This window comes from Eptatretus burgeri, chromosome 8 (assembly GCF_056783735.1).
Source record: "Eptatretus burgeri isolate ZD-2024b chromosome 8, Ebu_testis_v1, whole genome shotgun sequence".
Taxonomy (NCBI): domain Eukaryota; kingdom Metazoa; phylum Chordata; class Myxini; order Myxiniformes; family Myxinidae; genus Eptatretus; species Eptatretus burgeri.
The window spans coordinates 10,852,774-10,874,388 of record NC_140968.1 but is presented as its reverse complement, the minus strand read 5'-3'; the positions used below and the strand labels follow the sequence as shown (position 1 = coordinate 10,874,388).

Genomic DNA, 21,615 nt, shown 5'->3' with positions numbered 1-21,615 from the left:
GGCCGCCATTTTTCTCCAATTCCAACGTTACTGATGGAGGACATTGCTCTACCACCGAACTCCCTGATACTTACAAATCTTCGATTTGATAAGTAACAAACAAACAGATAGATAAGAGTGAAAACGTCACCTTCGTTCACCTTCAGTTGTGAATGTATTGAGAAAACGGGATGGTGGATGGGAATCTATTGAAGGTGAGGCCTACTTATTTGTTTATATGTCCATTTTTACCACGGATATACACACAAAGATTGAATGTTCATACCAATACCAGAGAGATATAAACGAAGAGCAAGGTGAACCATTGTTGACTGTGCACACTCCTTTATCACAAGGTTTATCATTAATAACATCATCACACTGAATTACACAATTTGGTGTCTATCTCTCTGTCTGTGTGTTTTTTGACCGCGATACATTCAATTGTAATACAATATTTATCCAATCTCAATCAAACTTGACTGGAAGAAGAAGGATCAAATGATGGAGCTTGTGGCGATTTCATTTGATCCCCTCCACCTTGGGGCGAGGTCAGTGTGAAGGTGTATATCCGTGGGAAAATAGCTAATTGTGACGTTTTTCCAATACCGTTTCTCAAAACAATCCGAATGACAATAGGATAATATTAATGTTATTACAAAGAAATATTAATACGAATAATACCTCCTCCCGAAGGGGTTCTTCCTTGGACAAATGCCGTGTTGACGTGTATAAATAGCTTATCGTGGCGTTTCGTGGAAAACACAGAGCAGAAATAAAAATAAATATTTATATAAAACACAAACACGTATTGATTAGCTTTTTAAACAGTCGGTACTGCTGTTTAACAGGAAAATGAGAGAAATTTGGAGGAATCCCGACATCCTTTAGGCCAGCGGTCCCCTAACTGGTGTGCATGAACCCCCACGGGGTGTGTGAGTCGATCCCAGGGGGTTCGTGAGACGTTTCTGAAAGTCAAAACTAGAGTACAAACAATGCTACTTTATCTAAATTTCACACACGTGACACGAGACCACGTTCAATAAGCTATAATTGGTAGCGCTTGTACGTCAGACTCGAGCACTAAGCGTACTCTGACCCTTTCTCGGAATTAAGCGCGTACGCGTATTTGACAGACGCCATTTTCCAGTTATGGCGCCATTTTCAAAAGATAGAAATTGCAATCGGAAGCCCTAATACTGGCAAATATTTTTATATAAAATGTATCTTATATCATATAATTTATATAAAATGTATCTTATATCATATAATTTCTATCAACATCATTTTTTTTTTCAGACCGCAATCCATAATGTCTCAGAAGCACAAATACGATGATTCATACATCAAGTGGGGGTTTTTTTCATTACAATATTACACTATGAACTTGATATTTTACGAAGCACTGTTATGAGTATTATAGTACATTAATAACTCAGATCGTGTCTCAAAAAGTTGGGGGTTCGTGGACACCTCTGACATCCACAGGGGGTTCGTGGGGGGATAAAGTGAGGGAACCGCTGGATTACAGGATGCAAGGGGTAATTTTGGAGCGTGTCACACAGGAGAAGGATCTGGGGGTGGTAATAGATAAGGGAGGTAAGCAGGCAGCACAGTGCCATGCAGCTATAGGGAAAGCAAATAGGGTTTTAGGCTGTATAAGGAGGGGGATCAATTATAAATCAAAAGAGGTGGTGTTAACATTGTACAGGAATTTAGTGAGGCCACATCTGGAATATTGTGTGCAGTTTTGGTCACCACAGTTCCGGAAGGACATAGAGGCCATAGATAAGGTTCAGTGTAGGACTACTAGATTGATTCCGGGCCGAGCGAGACTCAGCAATGAGGAGCGGTTGAAGGAGACACGGCTATATTCACGAGAAAGGAGGCTGTTGCGAGGAGATATGACAGAGATATTTAAAATAATGAAAGGTATCGATAAAATAAATGCAGATAAATTATTCAACAGAGTGGACAGTGACAGAACCAGGGGCCATAATCTGAGAGTAAAGAAGGGGAGATTCAAGACGGTAGTAAGGCAGGGGACATTCACTCAGAGAGTAGTTAATGCATGGAATGGTCTCCCTGGAAAGGTAGTGGCAGCAGAAAAAGTAGATAAGTTTAAATTAGAATTATAAAGGTACCTGGAAGTTCTGGAGATAGAGGGGTATGGTATGGGGATGTTGGTAAGACTTTTAGGTAGTTTGAGTATTGATGGGTGATTGTGTACAGAGTGCTGTTGGTGGGGGTCTTGTTAAGGGGGGTTGTGTGGTTGATGTTTGTCTTTTACCAAGCCCATGCCCTCTCTCCGAGGGGAAGAAAAGGAAAAAAAAAAAAAATGAAAAAAATTACACCAAAAAACGACAAAAAAATCCTCTTTTTTCTTTCTTTCATTCATTAAAATGATCTTGGGTTGGTGTGGTGTTCGTGCAGGCATGATGGGCTGAATAGCCTCCACCTGTGTTGGATTTCCTTGTTGCATAATGAAGGTTGTTTTATAAATAAATAGATATCGTATGTTAGTTAACTATGTCACAATATAATCTTACATCTTTCACTTGGTTAGCAAATTAGGGAGAACTACTTTTTGGCGCCGGAGAGTCAATCCCCAAAGGCATTCGTCTCATTAACTCTGGCCTCCCATTGAATTGCAAAGTTGTACAAACACCAACTCTGTCTTCCCATTGTCCTCTTACCAAACAGGAGTCTCATCGTACTGCATAGGTCATGGACCTCTGATTGTTCTGCAAAAACTGTGCAAACCATATGCTCCATCTGCATGCTGAGATAAATGCTTATCATTGCCGAAAGTAAATGAAGGTTTTCTGTGCATACACAGAAAGGACCTCGTGTGCAAACAAAACTTTCTTGTAGTCTGGTATCGATTGGCCAAGTGCCCTGTAAGGTTCTGACTCCTCCCGATTTTCCAATTGTATAAAAGGCCATGTATTCTGGCTCAGAGGCAGAGATCTGCTTGGACTCTTGAGACAAGCTCTTCTTTCCACATATATGTGTTTTTGTGTAATAAACGATCTGTTAAATTATAAAGGGTTTCCGCTTTTGGTTGGAAATCTCCATCACAATTCGAAAGGTAAGCATTGTATCATGCATTTGGTGTATGTCCAATTCCTTGACGCTCAAATGTGCTGAGGACGGTACTCTCATTGGCCGTCCCATTAAAATATCATGGGGTGAAAGTCCTGTCTTCCTACTTTAGGTTGAGCGCATTGCATTCAGTGCCAAAGGTATAGCCTCTGGCCACTTAATATTGGTCTGTTCACAAATTTTGGCCAGTTTGTTATTCAAAATTCTATTGTGGCATTGTACCACTCCTACAGATTGGGGGTGGTATGGGCAGTGCAGATGTTGCTGAATGTGCAATGCCTTGCACAATTGTTTAACCACTTCGCCAATAAAGTGCGGCCCCATGTCACTCAAAATTTTGCACGGAATTCCAAACCGACATGAAATCCCTCGTGACGAGTTTCACCACCGTGATCGCATCTGCATTCCTGCATGGGTAAGCCTTGAGCTATTTTGTGAACATATCGACTATGACCAGCACATGTTCGTACCCATTAGACTTGTTTATGCTGATAAAATCCATCTCAATGCACCACCGTGATCGCATCTGCCTTCTTGCGTGGGTAATCCTTGAGCCATTTTGTGAACATATCGACTCGGACCAGCACATGTTCGTACCCATTACACTTGTTCATGCTGATAAAACCCATCTCAATGCATACAAATGGCCCTGATGGCGGTGGATATGCTCCTTGAGCATCCTGACGCCCTTTACCTGGGTTATGCTTTTGGCAAATCAAACATGTCTGACAATATTGTTCTGCTAACGCCGTGAATCCAGGAGCATAGCAGGTTTTACAAATGATATTCCACATTTCCCTTTGCTCAGATGGCCAATCCCATGTGCCGTATGAACAATCCATGGTGGCATTGCTTTTGGTGCCACCACTCGCTTCTCTTTTGTCCACAAGCCTGAGTCGTTGTCGATCTCGCATCCTGCATCATGCCAAGATTGTCTATCGGACTCGTCCACTGCACTCTGCAAGGCAAGTATATCCTTAATAGATGGAATTCTCCAAAGTCTTAACTACAAGCTGGGATGTGACCATGGCTGTTGATGATCTTGCAGCTATTTTTGTGGTGTTATCTGCTATGGCGTTTCCCTTCGCAATGCAATCACTCCCCCTCGTTTGTGCTTTACAATTAATAACTGCAATAAAGGAGGACAAAAGAAACACTTCAAGTATGTTCAAAATAATTCCCCCATTTTTAATGGGAGCACCGAATGATGTCATGTACCTCTTTCTTTCCAGTGTCCCAAAGTTATGAACAACACCATAAGCATGCATTGAAATCAGTGTAAATTGTAACAGATTGATTATGAACGCGACAAGTTCTGCCTGCTATGTGGAATATGTTTTTGGCAATTTTCCACTCTCTACCACTTCTGAATCTGTGCAGATAGCATATCCTGAGAGCAGAGAACCATCATTTACCCTTGAAGATGACCCACCTTCACACATCAGCATTTCCGGGTTTTCCAAAGCGACATCTGTGAAGTCTGGTCGCAGCATGAGCATGTGTCACCACCTCCTCACACTTACTGTATGGGGCTCCACTTCGTCCTGTGTCAGCAACAATGACGCAAGATTTAGTGGAGCACACTTTTGGATAACTATATTAGCTGCAGCTATCAGCACAAAGTCATAAGTTGTTGCTCTAGAGGGAGACAAATGTTGAGTTTTTGGTTGTAAAAGGACCAAACTAACGAAGTGCGATACACGCAAAACCAAATCTGCACCGAACACAATGTCCTCAATTTTTTGTACCACATAAGATGCGGCTGCCACAGCCCACAAACAAGGTGCGAACGCCAATGCCACAGCATCCAATTTGGTGCTGCAATATGCTATCGGGCACATTTTTTCCAAATGTGGTTTGGTGAGCACTGCTTGAGCAAATCTTCCTTTTCATGAGAGTAAAGATAAAATGTTTTGTGATAATTTGGCAATCCCAGTGCCGTTGCAGATGATAAAGCCACTTTGAGCACCATAAAGGCTTTGTCTGCTTCATTGCAAAGGTTCTGAGGCACTATGTTGACCAATATCCAACAATGGTCTGCTCAGGATAGCATAATCAAATATCCACTGTCTACAGTATCCTACCATCCCAAGAAACGATGTCATACCTTATTTTGTTGTCAGTTTTGGAAGCTCCAAAACAAACTTTATTCTGTCGGATGACAAGCAGCGGGTATTTCACTCCAAAATGTGCCTGAGATATCTGACCGTTTCTTGACAGAATTGCAGCTTGTCTTTCGATGCTGTGTTTCTCCTTTTGTGCCAATGCAGTGAAGAACACAAGGTTGTCCTGTTGACACGCTTCCTCTGTTATGGAACAAACCAGCAAATCATCAATGTACAGTCCAAGCACAGAATCTCCAGGGAATCTTATGTCATTCAAATTTTCCTCTAATGCTCGGGAGAACAGTGGTTGGGCTCTCTGTGTAACCTTGCGGGAGCTGTCTCTAATAAGCTGTCCAAGTATATTGCTGTCTCTGATAAGTGAACGCAAACAGGAACTGTAAGTCTGGGTGAATTGGTATCGAGAAGAACACTGAACTAAAATTGACGACGAGTAATATCTGGCATTACTCAGAATGCTCAATAGAATAGTCGCAGGATTTGGGACAAGAGGGTATGCCAGCAGTATGCACTTATTTATTGCCCATAAATCTTGGACCAATTTCCAAATCGCCTTCCCCGGTGTAGAAGAAAAATAATTATATTCATGTACTCTCAATTGTCATTGTTGCTGGTGCTTTATAAGTTTAATTTTTATGCTACAGTCGAATTGGCTGTCAGTTATGTTTCCCTTTGCCCAAGAGTCTTTTGACCTAAATATTGATAAAAGGAATGTCTTACTATGAAACAGGGTGACATGGTTGATAACACTGCAACCTTTGCCATGATTAAGTCATTCTCTCTTTCACCCAGTGGACACGTATTGCAGTTTGAGTTGTTTTGCCCAATGCTTATCAGCGAACCCTGGAGTTGAGTTGCCAAATGTCTCCCCTCCCATTCTTTGGAATGTCAAGTTGTGTATATGAAGAATTGCTTCAGGGTTACGTTTCAGTGAAGTCCATTCGAATGTTTCAGTCAAGCATTCAATGTTCTTCCTCCGTAGATACGAAATTAAAGATTCTCCTTTGGTATTATGATCCAACTTGTGGAAATTGAGTTATTTTCCACCATACCGGTTTTTTTTAACGGGAAAGATAGGTGTTTTACACCTGCTGACAGTTGGAATAATGATTCTCTGCTTCAACGACGATTGTATTACCGGAGCGATATCCTCTTCAGCTTCCGGTCGCAACAAATATTGTGGTTTCATAGGCAATGGTTTCGACGGATCAAATTTTTTTACCGACTGCACCCTTTTAATTCATCTGACGTCATGCAACACCTCGAGAGAGACATTCGCCACTCCCGTAGGTGGCATGATGATTCGTTCAAAAACGCAATGAGGCCTTTGCAGAGTAACCTTCCCACATGAATCCTTCCACATCCAATCGCCACAGCTGCGTTCCACAATAATTCCCAATCAATTGTCAACTCTTTGATTTCATGCAGTAATCATTGGCCCTATGTCCTTTCCCGTTGACATCACCAGGATTAGATGTGGTGGTACATTTAGGGGCTGGTTCCACATCGCGCTTTGTTCGTTAGATAATTCCACCTCTGCTCCCAGCCACTCTATCCCCAACCATACAGATTATATTTTCACGTCAAGCTGGTCCACCTAACTGCGTCAAACTGGTCACCCCACTGTTATGATACCGTTTCTCTTAAGACTAATTCTCTCCGGTATCATCATGCGCTATGCAATGCAACGGTTCCTTCCATCGGGATGCATCAATTCCATGCTTTCCAATCCAACTTGCGATTTACTCCACGCAGCAAGCTTGTGCACAAAAGTCCTCGTTCAATTTAAATGACGCAGCTGGATCGTTTAATCCCCAGCAAAAAACAAACAAACCACAAACTGCAGGTTAACGTTCCCCACCAAGCAAACTTAGAATTTGTCCCTTCAAGGCAAAATCTCCTTCATGATCATGTCGATGGAGGAATCTTCATGGTATACTTTTTGTGTAACTCGTACCGCACATTGCACTCGTTGTGCAGTGGAAATTGATACCAAGAAAATACATCTCAGGGCTGGAAGAGCTTTGCAGTTTGCACATTCACCTCTGACCTGTCTTGCCTGGGTTTGAATCTCGATCCCTCTATAAATTGCCATCCTGGTGTTTCACGTACAATATGTGGAACAACCATTGGAGGAACATTAAGCATGAAGGACTCTATCAGCAATCATTTATATTGGACGTTAAAGATCCCACGGTGTTTTTGGAAAAGGGCAGGCGAGCTATCGCCAGCATTCTGAACAAATCACAAATTACTTCCCCAACCCTCTTGCAAACCTGTCCTTGACAAGAGTGGTACAAATGATAAACTGTCGTACATTATATTAACCATTGCATTTGCACTCTAAAATTGTCAAGAACATGTTATTTTATCACAAACTTTTTGATTTTGCAAAAATTTAATTTTGTTTAATTTTACATGAAATAGACATGTTTCCTACCCCTGCCCTTGTCTACTTCTACAGCTTTTCCAGAACGATGCTGTTGAGAATGGAGGGATGTCCCTGGTTCGTGATGTCGCGATTGCCTCACTTTTGTTTTTTGTTGTGATTATGTTTAATCCATCATTGGTTCAACAAGAAGAGGCTCAAAAGAAAGAACTGCATTCACTGGGAAAGAACACAAATGACTTTTCATCAATATTTATAATACCTTCATCCAAGGACACAAGATAGCTCAGAGATTTGAAACGAGTTTATCATGTCCCATGTTATATTAGGCCAGCGGTAAACCTCGATGAAGGGCTATATTCTAGGAGTTTAATCAACCGGTGTGACACAAAGCTACAACAGGTCTCATATGAAAGATGGTGATCTCAGTAACACATTTAGCCCTGTTGTCCTCATATTTTGGTGTGCGGTCCATGAAATATTCACATTTGATGTCAATTCTGTGAAGACAGACGAAAGAACGAGACGCCTTGCTGTTGCTGGTGGATTCCGAAGCTGCCAAGTCATTGCTGGACGCCCAGTACCACAATGGTCGAAATTCATGGCTCTATCATCAAACAAATCCACCTTGACACACTTCATCTGTAGTCACGTCACACAACATGCACCAGCAGCAAAAGAACTTTCAGATCACCAAGAAAAGCAGATCTATTTGGCTGGTGGCTTCTCTGATGGTTCGCTTACAGCATGCCTTTCATCTGCAGGAATGTATCATGACAGTCAACTCGCATCAATGCAGGAAGAGGCATATTCTCGGATATTTCTTCATGTGAAGCATGCCGATGATGAGTTCAGATGTAACAAAGTGCGTGGGCCCATTACAATCAGACACTGATGTGCTTGGCTTAGCATTCCACTACTCTCCACAGTTGCGGGACACTGCCGAAATATGGATAGAGAAAAGAACATCAGCAGGATGCAAGCTTATCCCGGTCCATCAGATATGTTACAGCTTGCTTCCAGAAATGTTTACCTGGCTTCCAGCATTTCATGCCCTGACAGGATGTGACTCTGTATCAGCATTCTTCGGCTATAGTAAAAAGAAAGCATGAAAAGCTATGAAGACACTGCATCCTCAGAATAATGGTCCACACCTCGAAGTCCTCGCCACTGACGATCTCCAGGAGACAGTGGCTGCTTCAAGACATTAAGTCAGTGCCATGTATGATTCTCAAGGGAAATATATGGATGCACACACAAATTTGAATGATCTTCGGGAGAAACTCACAGCGACCCAAGATGTCCCAGTGCATAAGTTGCCTCCGTCCGAACCAGCATTTCTCGAACATGTGAAGAGATCCGTTCACCAAACCCGAGTATGGATGAATGCCCACCTGGCAAATCCAGAAATTCTCACACCAGAGGGTCGTGGATTGTACAGAGGAGGTGTGCTGCATCCCACATTGTATGATAGACCCACATCAGCGGAGATGTTAGATGGTCTTGTGTGTTCATGCAGTGGTCGTGAACCATGTACCAACAGCTGCAGCTGCTCACAAGGCAGTTTGCCTTGCACTAACGAGTGCATGTGTGTCACCAGTGACAGGCAGTGTGGCAACGAACTGTCACATAGTAACCAAAATGACACGGACAGTGATGGTTGAACATATCGAGGACACTCGCTCAAAATATATGTTTTAGTTCATTTCTCGTAGAACAATGTGAATTGGTGTAACATATAGTTATCACATCACTTGTGCAAACTTCAGTCACTATATCGTATAATTTGCTCGTAGAAATTTGTTTCAAAATATTCTCATTATATTGATATGGTAAACTGAACACACATAAAATAAAGAAAAAAATATGACAATTGGCAGATGTTTGTTTCTGTAGTTGATGATTTTCGAAGTTCGCGGTCCGGAAATTACGTCTTTTACTATTAAAAGCACTCAAATGTACATATATTTATCTAGAAGTATTCCATTAAGTAACTAGTAGTATTCCCCTGTTCATTCTGCACATTTCAAAACCAATCATGTAAAAATATGGCGCATTGCTTTGTAGTTATGGCTATTTCACTGATTTTCGGAAATGGTCAAAATTTTCTAATGCGGGTATCCTTCAGGTGTGAATATTTCATGGGCCGCACACCAAAAAATGAGTACAACAGGGCAAAATGAGTTACTGAGATCCCCATCTTTCATATGAGACCTCTTGCAGCATTGTGTCAAGCCGGTTGATTAAGTACCAAAAATCTGACCTATACCGCTGGCCTATATGGGATTATAAGAATGAGCATTTTTTTGCTAAAGATGGAAGTTGTTGTTTTATTGGCAGGAGTACGTAATGAGGTGTCCAAAATACTGTTGCGGTCTTCGCGCCCGCCGGCGTGCGAACGGCCACGTAACTCGAATCGCGGCACGTCGCCCACCGGACGGACAATCCAGTCGTGACCCTCTCGGACTAACGCCGGGAACCAGTCACGGGTGGACCTTTCGGTCTCACCGCGATCGAGCCAATCAGCCCCCGCGTGGGATAGGGTTGCTCGCCAAATTCGACCTACCTAAGTACCCACGCGGAGGGTAGACCGGGCGATCGCACCTCGCCGCAGGTCGACTTCGGACACGGGCCACTTAAGCGACCCGTTCCGTACTATCAGAATAACCGAGCGGTGTTATCGTCGACCTCGACGGTTCGATTAATTATCGGGCGTATTCAGCCCACTACCAACCCTTTACGTGAAGCAAGATGAGGGTTCAATGGGGGAAAAGACGAAGCGAAGCGGGAGAACAGTTCAACAATAAAGCACATTTATTCGCGGCAAACGGGAAGCACACAAATACAATTCCACCAAAAGCACACAAAAAAAAGAAAACACAATTCCATTTGCACAAAAAGCAAATATAAAAGCGAAGACAATGCAGAGCTAATACCGACTACCGAGCACACGGCAACACTTATACAATTCTACTTCACAGACGGCGCCGACAACACATACCCAAAACCAAGGAAAAGAAACACCCTCAAGGATGAGGCGGGCCTGAGGCCGAGACCGGGTCGCGCCTACCCGTCTGGTGATGAGACGCGGAGCGGCGATGGCGCCTCACTCCGCGGGCCTCGCGGACAGTGTCAGGCAGGGGGTGGGAAAAGGGGCCCCCTTGGTCGCACTATCTCAGCGCGGGGGGAAACAGGAGGGGGTTGCTGATGCTCGGGGTATAGAGGATCTTTATTATCCCTGGTGTGCGTCTCCACCTCGGCCAGGTCGCGCTGCCGGCCTTCCTCGGGCGTGCAGCTCCCGGCACCGTCGCGAGCACCCCCTCGTCTGCCTTCGCCGCTGCCGCCTCTGGACTCTCCACCCTGGACTCTTCTTTGGGCTCTCCTCGTTCGACTCTCTTCAGCTTCTCCAGCTACTGCAGGCTTCGGGCTCCAGACTTCCACACTCCACTCTCCACCCTCCGACTCCTTCTCGTTCTGCTGACTGACGAACACCGTCCTTTTATCCCCCGTAGCTTCGCCTTTGACCCCCTCCCTTTGACCTTTCACCTCGCTCCCCATTGGCCCGAGAAAAAGTGGGCGTGAAGGCTTTTTGATCCACAAATTTGCATATATCGATCGTTCTGGAGGCGGGGCCAAATCGCCCCTCGCTCACCGATTGGACGGCAAAAAGTGGGCGTGTGTCGTTTTTGATCCGTTTTTGAAGCACAAAATCCGTGATTTTGTACACGCTGTTCAACGTGCGCCCTGCACGAGTCCAACACCGGTACCCACAGCGGGGCAAGAACGGTGGCGATGCTACGGTTGCGAGGTGTGACGTGAAGGTCGTGGCGGTTGTGGTGAAGCGGCGTTGTGGTTGGTGGTTGATGTTGTGGTTGTGGTGGTAATCATGGCGGTTGGTCCAAAATAAAGATAGTAAAAGAAAAACGGCTATCCTGAAGAGTCGCAGCACGTATAAATGACATGTATTCCCACTAGACAACGGGTTTGGGCCTAACTACACATGCACTTACCGAGATACCTCACCTAAGGGACCTGAATGGTGGTTTGCGAATTTGGTAACCACAACACTACCGCCTTCCCTTTTACAGACTCGTCCCGAGTCGTCAAATTTTCGTGTGCCATCATGTGTAGTTTTCCCCTAGTACATTTTACCTACGGATCCCTGAGTGCGACATTCATGGTATTCGTGTCCCCAAAATAAATAACCTGAGGGCTGCGTAACTACCTAAACAAACTCACTCACACGGACGACTTAAATAAAATTGCCGGCGCTAGACAGACATGCCGGGGGCGCACTCATATTTACAGTACATCTTAACCTTAACTTACAAATTTTACACTAAACCATGGCCCAGGATCATTGAACTCTGCAAAAAGAAAGCAGTTAGCAGGGAGCCAGGCTGCCCGCATGCAGTCTCTGGCTCAAACAATGCAGGTGACAGGGAACGTGGCTGGCTGCTCACACGCAGTCCAAGGCCTTCCCTTTTGAACTGAACGCAGTGAACCACAACGGTGCATGGGCTGCACAAACGTAGTCTCCGTGCCAGCTCAAGCGGCACACGCAATGAGCACAACGAATGGATGCATGAACGGTTTGAACTGAATGCAGTGAACCACAACGGTGCATGGGCTGCACAAACGCAGTCTCCGTGCCAGCTCAAGTGGCACACGCAATGAGCACAACGAATGGATGGATGAACACAACACGGTGCACGGGCCGCCACTGCAGGCCCGTGTTGTAGCTGCCAACAGGGCAGTTCTCGCAGCTTGCAAACTGTTGCCTTGCGGATCCTGGCGCACATGGAAATGAACAGGGGGGGGGCAAAGCAAAAATTGAACGGGGCTGGTGAACATGGGCAGTGGGCATGGCATGGCAAAGGCAGCAGGCAAACACAGCCCGCAGAAGAAGGCCGCTGCAGGCAAACATAGCGGGCAGATGAACTGGCCGGCATAGGCCTTGCAGAAAAACAGCCAGCCGGCAGATGAACTGGCCGGCACAGGCCTTGAAGTACCACAGCTGCAGACGAACTGGCCGGCACAGGCCTTGCAGCACACAGCTGCCGATGAAGTTGGCCGGCCTCCGCCTTGAAGCAAAACACGGCCAGCCGATGAAGTTGGCCAGCCTTTGTCGTTCAATGGAGGTTGGTGGAGGGAGTGCGGTGGTGCTGGCCACTTGGAAGGCGGGCTCGGACCTACCTACCTGTCTCCCTCCCACCTATCGCCTTTGCCTGTCACTGTACATACCCACTCCCTTAATTTGTCAAACCCCAATTTAGCCCCAACTTAATTTTTTGTTGTTTTTATTTTTACTTCCCCACTATAAATCGTCCCCTAACCCCCTTTATCGTCCTTGTTCGGCTAACCTATCCTGTCACCTAGCCTACTCCCAACCCCTACGTTCCCTTCCCAGAGGGGAACAAGGGAGAGCTAACGTCCTGTGTCGAGGCCCAACGAAGCCTCAGAATGGCCTCCCCAGAGTTCGGCGATCTTAACACCAAGTGGGTCCAGCGGCCCACAACGACAGCGAGGGGATGGATGGTGCGGAGGGGTACATCTCCTAATCTACCCTAACCATTTAACTGTTAAACTACCCCGGGGCTTTCAACAAGCGCCTCTCGCTTAAACTATTGGTTCTAACAACCCAGATTCCCGTCGCCTGTGTTGGTGTCCTTACAATTTCGGGCCTCGCCCCCCCAATTTTCTCTCCGTGCCCTCACACGGTCTCCTGGCTGGGACACGTGGCTCCCTTTGGCAGGCACGACCCTCTGCCGATTCTCCCGCTATGGCACCCCCGGCACTACACTGCCTCCGAGCCTACCAGCTCCCTAACACCGGGAGTGCCCCCATGGCACCTCCCCTGAAACGCACACGTGGCAGGCCGGCCTCCCGGGCCCCTTTCCGAGGGTCACCCGCGCCCACAACACTGCCCACGCGGCTAATGGCGCCCCGGGCCCCCGCACCAAGCAGGCGCACCCGTGCCCACTACTCTATCCCGGCCCCCCATGGGCCCATGGCCTACCGCGGCCGACTAGCCTGGTGCCCGGGGTACCCACTCAGCGATACTCACCTTTCGCAGCCACGCTCCCAAGCCCGTCAACAGGGCTCCTGCACCCCTCCAAATGGGTCTCGAGACTACTTTCCCACCAACAGCAAAACGACCTCCATTTTTCAATTTGACTAACCCAGCTAACTCACTTTACTCTGACCCCGGGGTCCCTTGGGCGGGAGTCACTCCTCCCCCCAATCACTCATCGCACCATGCATTCCCCATTCCCTCCACACACACAGACCCGCTGGCCTCACTCACTCACCAAGTACTCACCTCACAACTCTCCAACACACACACCGCTGAACTCTGCCATCCTTCTAACTACATCCCCTAACTAACTCGTGCTCCCACGTCGTCCCTTAAACTATAGCACGTTCCTTTTAACACTATGTAGCTAAGCTACGTCCCCTCTACACATTCACAAGTCTGTCACTGTCTCCTAACTCAAAAATTCATTTTATTTCCCCACCTAAAGCTCACTAAATCCCTCTAACTAATCCATTCCACGGACTCCATGAGGACTTACCCCTGCCCCATGGAGTCGGTCTAACTAAGCTAACCCTTCCCCCTAACTAGTTTCCATCCTGTGCCCAGGTCAAGGGGGTCTTTCACCCCTTGCCCAGGAATCCTGTGCACCCGAAAGTGAGGCTTACTGTTTTTTTTTTGTTTTTTTTTTTTCATGCGCAGCACCTGCGCGGCAACTCAGAGCTCGCGCACTTTGCACCTGCCCGTGACGTCATGCAGCTGCACGTGTTCCTCGTCCCTCCTTGGACGGGACCATCCGGCAGAGATACCCCTCCTGCCGGATTCCAACCACACGTGCAGCCATGACGTCACCGTGCGCAAAAAAAAAAACACAAGCCCCACGTCTCGAGGGGTTCCCCACGCGAACACATGTGCTTTGCCCGTTGGAGCTGAACACACACGATCGCGTGGAGAACCCGTCCGGTCCAAATCCGTAGTCCTGCCTAAACTTTGTCCGTCCGCGGGATCGGCAAATCCACCGCTGGCGTTTCCGGACCGGGACTTCACTCTCGCAAGCGAGCACGTGGTGGTCTCGTGCGTTGCACAGCACGAACCTCGTGCTCACTGCTGGGTGAACCCGGCACGGTCCCCGAAACAACTACAGCCGCTACCCGGCTTTCTCTCCTCTGTCGCCGTCTCCGTCTCCATTCCACACACGCATACCTGCGTGTTACGACGCACACAGTCCACTCCATCACATTCACACCGGGAGACGCGGCTGCGTGCTCCCGCACGCCAACCGACATCTCCCTCTCATACCGCTCTCTCACACACACGGTCTCCCTTGCATAACCCATACCACTCACACACGCGGGGGAACTCAACCGCGGTGCCTCATCCACACACCGTCCCTCACTCACACACGCGGGGGAACTCAACCGCGGTGCCTCACTCACACTGGCCATTTCATCCACACACACGGCCTCACTCACACACGGTGCCTCACCCACACACGCGGGGGCACTCAACCGCGGTTCCTCATCCACACTGGCCGTTTCACTCACACACACGGCCTCTTCCACACACGGTGCCTCATCCACACACGGCGTGCTGGGAAGCACGCACTCCGGCACCATCGCCACCACACCACTCACACACGGGGTCGCTTCCACACACGGGGACGCACTCACGCCTTGCACCACACACACAGGGACAACCACACTGGGGACTTGTGTCCCCACAAGGGTCTCCGGGGCCTCTATACCCCCCAAGCTCGCCGTGCACCCGTCCACAGCACCCGTCCTCTCAACCTCGCAAAGCACGACCGAACTCACCTGGTCGTGACTCGCCTCAAGGGGGCATACTCCCTCCCCTTGTTCCTGGAGGAGGCCATCCAGGTGCTCGCACTGGGTCTCTACCCAGTCCGCCAGCTCACCCCCATTATCCTCCACTATCTCTGTGTGTGTGTGTGCGTCACTTACCCCGTCTTCATCGTGCAGTCTCTCCTCTATTTTTTCTGTCTCCCGTGTCTCTGCCAACTCTGTCACCTCTTCACCCTTTACCTCCCTTGTCTCAACTATTATTATTTCCTTTGTCACGGCCTTCATGCCCGCCTGCTGGCATCGGCCCATGTTCTGCGTCTCACCCCGCAGCTTTTTCGTTTCTTCCTTCAATTGCTGTGTACTCACATCGATCTTTTCGTTCATGCTTTTTATTTTCGCATTCATTTGTGCCAGCATGGTGAATAGCTGGGCCATGTCGGATGCACTCAAGTGAGCCGTTTCGGCAGGGGTTGGGGAAGGGTCTTGGTGGAGAGGGGGGGGGGAGGTGTCATACACCGCGGCCGCTGCCGCACCCACCTCGGGCCCTGGGTTCAGTTGGGCGAGTCCGTGCTCCTGCACAATCAACATTTCCTGCTCGGGGATTCCATCCTGGACCATGGACTCTACATTACTACACATATACATTTCTAATACCCCTGGCTGCCGCTCGCCTTGAGACGCCATCTTGCTTCTCGTGAAGGGTTAATTTGCTCGCTCGTAATTTGGAGGGAATCGGGGGTCGCTTCTCTCACCCCTGGACCGATTCCCGTGAATTTAGCCGGAGACAGGAGAGCCCGTTTTCCTGTTCTTCGATACCAGTGCCGCGAGGAGGGCGATGAATTTGTATCGCACGACCTGACACCAGTGTTGCGGTATTTCGCGCCCGCCGGCGTGCGAACGGCCACGTAACTCGAATCGCGGCACGTCGCCCACCGGACGGACAATCCAGTCGTGACCCTCTCGGACTAACGCCGGGAACCAGTCACGGGTGGACCTTTCGGTCTCACCGCGATCGAGCCAATCAGCCCCCGCGTGGGATAGGGTTGCTCGCCAAATTCGACCTACCTAAGTACCCACGCGGAGGGTAGACCGGGCGATCGCACCTCGCCGCAGGTCGACTTCGGACACGGGCCACTTAAGCGACCCGTTCCGTACTATCAGAATAACCGAGCGGTGTTATCGTCGACCTCGACGGTTCGATTAATTATCGGGCGTATTCAGCCCACTACCAACCCTTTACGTGAAGCAAGATGAGGGTTCAATGGGGGAAAAGACGAAGCGAAGCGGGAGAACAGTTCAACAATAAAGCACATTTATTCGCGGCACACGGGAAGCACACAAATACAATTCCACCAAAAGCACACAAAAAAAAGAAAACAATTCCATTTACACAAAAAGCAAATATAAAAGCGAAGACAATGCAGAGCTAATACCGACTACCGAGCACACGGCAACACTTATACAATTCTACTTCACAGATGGCGCCGACAACACATACCCAAAACCAAGGAAAAGAAACACCCTCAAGGATGAGGCGGGCCTGAGGCCGAGACCGGGTCGCGCCTACCCGTCTGGTGATGAGACGCGGAGCGGCGATGGCGCCTCACTCCGTGGGCCTCGCGGACAGTGTCAGGCAGGGGGTGGGAAAAGGGGCCCCCTTGGTCGCACTATCTCAGCGCGGGGGGAAACAGGAGGGGGTTGCTGATGCTCGGGGTATAGAGGATCTTTATTATCCCTGGTGTGCGTCTCCACCTCGGCCAGGTCGCGCTGCCGGCCTTCCTCGGGCGTGCAGCTCCCGGCACCGTCGCGAGCACCCCCTCGTCTGCCTTCGCCGCTGCCGCCTCTGGACTCTCCACCCTGGACTCTTCTTTGGGCTCTCCTCGTTCGACTCTCTTCAGCTTCTCCAGCTACTGCAGGCTTCGGGCTCCAGACTTCCACACTCCACTCTCCACCCTCCGACTCCTTCTCGTTCTGCTGACTGACGAACACCGTCCTTTTATCCCCCCGTAGCTTCGCCTTTGACCCCCTCCCTTTGACCTTTCACCTCGCTCCCCATTGGCCCGAGAAAAAGTGGGCGTGAAGGCTTTTTGATCCACAAATTTGCATATATCGATCGTTCTGGAGGCGGGGCCAAATCGCCCCTCGCTCACCGATTGGACGGCAAAAAGTGGGCGTGTGTCGTTTTTGATCCGTTTTTGAAGCACAAAATCCGTGATTTTGTACACGCTGTTCAACGTGCGCCCTGCACGAGTCCAACACCGGTACCCACAGCGGGGCAAGAACGGTGGCGATGCTACGGTTGCGAGGTGTGACGTGAAGGTCGTGGCGGTTGTGGTGAAGCGGCGTTGTGGTTGGTGGTTGATGTTGTGGTTGTGGTGGTAATCATGGCGGTTGGTCCAAAATAAAGATAGTAAAAGAAAAACGGCTATCCTGAAGAGTCGCAGCACGTATAAATGACATGTATTCCCACTAGACAACGGGTTTGGGCCTAACTACACATGCACTTACCGAGATACCTCACCTAAGGGACCTGAATGGTGGTTTGCGAATTTGGTAACCACAACAATACATTGGTCACATTTTTTCATCCAATGTTTTGGTGGCCATTTTGGATTTCAAAATGGCTGCCACGAACAAGCCCACTTTTGCTGTATAAAATTAAAGTTAAATTTGGTATAAATACCATAATCTGTATTGATAGAGGTTCAATTAATAAATGTCGATTTACTAGCAGTAAAGATTTGTGGGCATCTTAGACTTCAAAATGGCTGCCCAAGTGAAATTGTGTCGAACAATGCTCATTTTAAAGGTAGGGCACACCTTTGGTAAAGGCCCTGTCACACCTTGACGTTTTAACCAGCGTATGCCGACGTATGAAAAATTTGGCGAATACGCTGGCACACGTCAAATACGTTATGGATAAGTATGTGTAACGTATCTCCAATGCATATTGACGTATGTAGACGTATTTGACGTCTTCCGGACGACCACAGAACTTACTGAACGTGTTTCTAACTTACAGATACCGTATAATGGCGTATTGGCAGCGTTAGGGGAATTGGTATATAAAAATGTGGTTCACACAGGAGGAACCCGTCAGTGTTTCAGACTCCATGGTGAGTAGATGTCCATGTCAGTAGTATCAGTAGTAGTCGTAGTAGGTGAGCGTGTCAGTAGTCGTAGTAGTAGTAGTAGTAGTAGTAGTAGTAGTAGGTCCATGTCAGTAGTAGTAGGTGAGCGTGATGGGGAGGGTGTGGGTGATGATGGATCCTCCTTGCGTCAGTGTCCACGGCCACGGCCAGGAGACTTCTTTGCAGCATTCTTCGAAGTTTTCTTCGGCATGACGGTGATGCTGACACTTCGATGTCTTGTGCGGTTATGATTTGAATCGTCGAGTGGCAGCCTTTTAATAGGCCACGCCACATGATCGTCGGCGATACGCTGCCGCGCTATGCATAAGTTAGACTATCGTTGGGCATAAGTTGTGAACGCTGACAACACGCTAAGCATTCGTTCGTATAAGTTATCTATAGGTTATCGAAACGTTCTGTGTACATTCCTAATACGTTATGCATACGTCCAACACGTTATTATACGCCCCAAACTGAAAAAAACAACAATAGTTCAGTGTACGCCAGCGTTTTAGATACATTTTGATACGTTGCCATACGCTGGCTAAATCGTCAAGGTGTGACAGGGCCTTAAGCTGTTACTTTGGTGAGCTGTTTTAAATTGTACTTGTATATTAAGTAACCTGTGCATCCAAAAACCTGTGAAAGTTTAAGCTCAATCTGCCTTGCAATTCATGAAAACACTGTTCAGGGAAATCACAATATTAATGAATAAATAAATAAATTTTACCACTTCTTGAAGAACACATGGATCAAGAGCAAGTCACTCAAACCCCCTGTAGACCCTCTTGGACCCTGAATTTTTTATGCAGTGAAAAAACTTTCGTTCATCACGAGTGATGAAGGTTGTGGTCAGCTTCGTCAAAATCGTCTGTGTAGTTTTGGAGAAGAGAGCAAATGCCTATTTTTCGGGGTGTTCAAACCCCCCCCACCCCCCCACAACCCCAACGAGCACAGATTTTGATGCGGTCAATAACATCTATTTTTTGGGGGGGGGGGTCAACCACAGCCCCCATCGTAGACCTCCCCATAATGAGCACAGATTTTGATGTGGTCGATACACTTTCGTTTGGCACCAGATATGAAGCTTGTGGCCAACTTTCATCAAAATTGTGCATTTGGTTCAAGTGATAATGATTGAAGTGTTGATGGACTGACTGACTCACTCACTGACTGAATTACCTTTGGATACCGTTCGATCGCATAAGCTCACCGGCCTAAAGTCCAGGTGAGGTAAAAACAGCTCTTTCTCCTAAACAAAGTGCACATCCTGAAACAGTCTCAAAAGGATTTTGAAACTGACACTGCATTTTCTTGAAGTCAGGGACACCTGAAACCAAATATTTTTCAGGGATATTTAATATTATCAACCTGAGTGGTAAAAAAAGTGTTGGTTATTTAACAAAGGTGGACAAGTACCCTACCTTTAAAAGGATTGGGGTTCATGAAACTTAAAGTATCATCACTGTCTTCTGTAATAGAAATGGGGTTTGTGTTGTAACAGTTATCATCTGCCACACATTTGTACAATTCTGTGCATGGAAGAGAGTTTTACCTGCAGGTACATCGTTTGGAGCAGAAGCTTGCACCACAGGATGCGCTTTGGAAGTTCTCCTTCGTCTCAGGTGCAGCTGGGTCTGCCGACAGAATACGAAGCAGTCTGGTGTCATCATTCTTGCTCCAAACTTGGGTCTGGTATTCCTGGATCCAATATGCTGTCCTGAGCCTAAAGACGTGCCTGCATACGAGCTCTGTAGATATGCTGAACCCAAGCTCCAGCTGTAGGTGGCAGCATGCTGGCACTTTGGTTTTGGGAAATCGTTTGGAATTTCTTCCACGGAAGTGTAGCATGATCCTGAACATAACTGTTATTTATGCTGACCAGCATACAAAGAAAATTTTCACAGCCTGCAATAACATTTGCAGATGGCGTTTCATCTTTGGCCGAGCTTTGTGAGAGCTGATACGATATGAGACAGAGACTTCATCAAGACTTTCAAAGCACATTTCTTACCTATGCCCCAAATTTTGCCTGTGGTGTTGAATTCAGTAATTGCATGAAAGCCAGGTAAAGCAGAGGCTATTTGTGAAACCAAATCATAATATATTGGTTGAAGTTGTACCCTTCTGCAGTTCGTACTTGTGCCTGTGACAATTCCTGTGTTGAAACCCAACTCAGCAAGTCTTTGAAGAATGATTACCCACCAGTCGGTATCCTGGGTGAAAATTCAACTTGATTTTCAGAATCAGCCTTGATACTTCCCAAAGCATGGTCCATCATCAAGGTGTCTCTCTCTTGAGGTGCGCTCATGCCAGTGGTGGTGCTGGTACTTTGCGGTGTTTGATTGTACATTATTTTGTGATAGTGTCACAACTGCCTTCAAACAAATATTTATTAGTTTTTCTGCAAGAAACAGTGCGAGTCCATATTTTGTCTTTTTCCTGGACAGGAATGTTTTGGTGTCTTTGATTGGTGTTGAATCATCAACAATGAAGTCCTCAGACTAGGAAGAAGAACACCTTATATCATCGACAGCACGGGTGTCGTGACTTCCAGATATTACGTGATTGACGGTGTTACAAGGCTGTACAGATCAGAGGTTACTCAGGCTTCATCTTGACCCCTGTGCTCAACAGTCTGACCAAAGCACCTGACTTTACACAAGCTGATGTGAAAAGCACCAAGTGAAACCATGACAGGACCAGGTTTGTCCGGGTGTGTGGTGGCATTGAGCAGGTACAAGTTTTCACGGACTGTTCATGGCATAGACCACTCATGTGCTGGACTGTTGACAATGGGCAAGGTGTGAATGTTGTCAATCGGTTGTTCTCTTGACTCGATCAGGTGAACTTGAGAGTTGTATGTATGCCACACTGGAAGGGGTTGTGTTGAAGGCTGAGAATCGGCTTGTATTTCATCATTCACAGAAAGTAAGCATGTGGAACCAATCTCAGAGGGATCTAGATTTTGATGTGCATTTGTTTGGGAGATGCTTTCAGATGTTTGATCAGCAAGTTGCAGACTGCCAGGTTGGATTTGTGCGTTGATATC

The 21,615-nt window shown here is 47.4% G+C and overlaps 1 protein-coding gene across 2 annotated transcripts in view; it reads right to left on the bottom strand.

Moving 5' to 3' along the window:
• LOC147021085 (uncharacterized) overlaps window positions 1-21,609 on the bottom strand; it is a 42,831-nt gene extending 21,222 nt beyond the window's left edge. For both annotated transcript variants that reach the window (XM_085890837.1, XM_085890838.1), the window contains exons 1-3: window positions 20,119-21,609; window positions 5,192-5,390; window positions 4,517-4,628 (exon numbers count right to left, since the gene is read on the bottom strand). In XM_085890837.1, the coding sequence (XP_085746963.1) occupies window positions 4,604-4,628; window positions 5,192-5,390; window positions 20,119-20,236 (342 nt within the window). In that variant the 5' untranslated portion in view covers window positions 20,237-21,609 and the 3' untranslated portion in view covers window positions 4,517-4,603. The remainder of the gene's footprint in view (window positions 1-4,516; window positions 4,629-5,191; window positions 5,391-20,118) is intronic.
• Window positions 21,610-21,615: the final 6 nt, after the last annotated feature.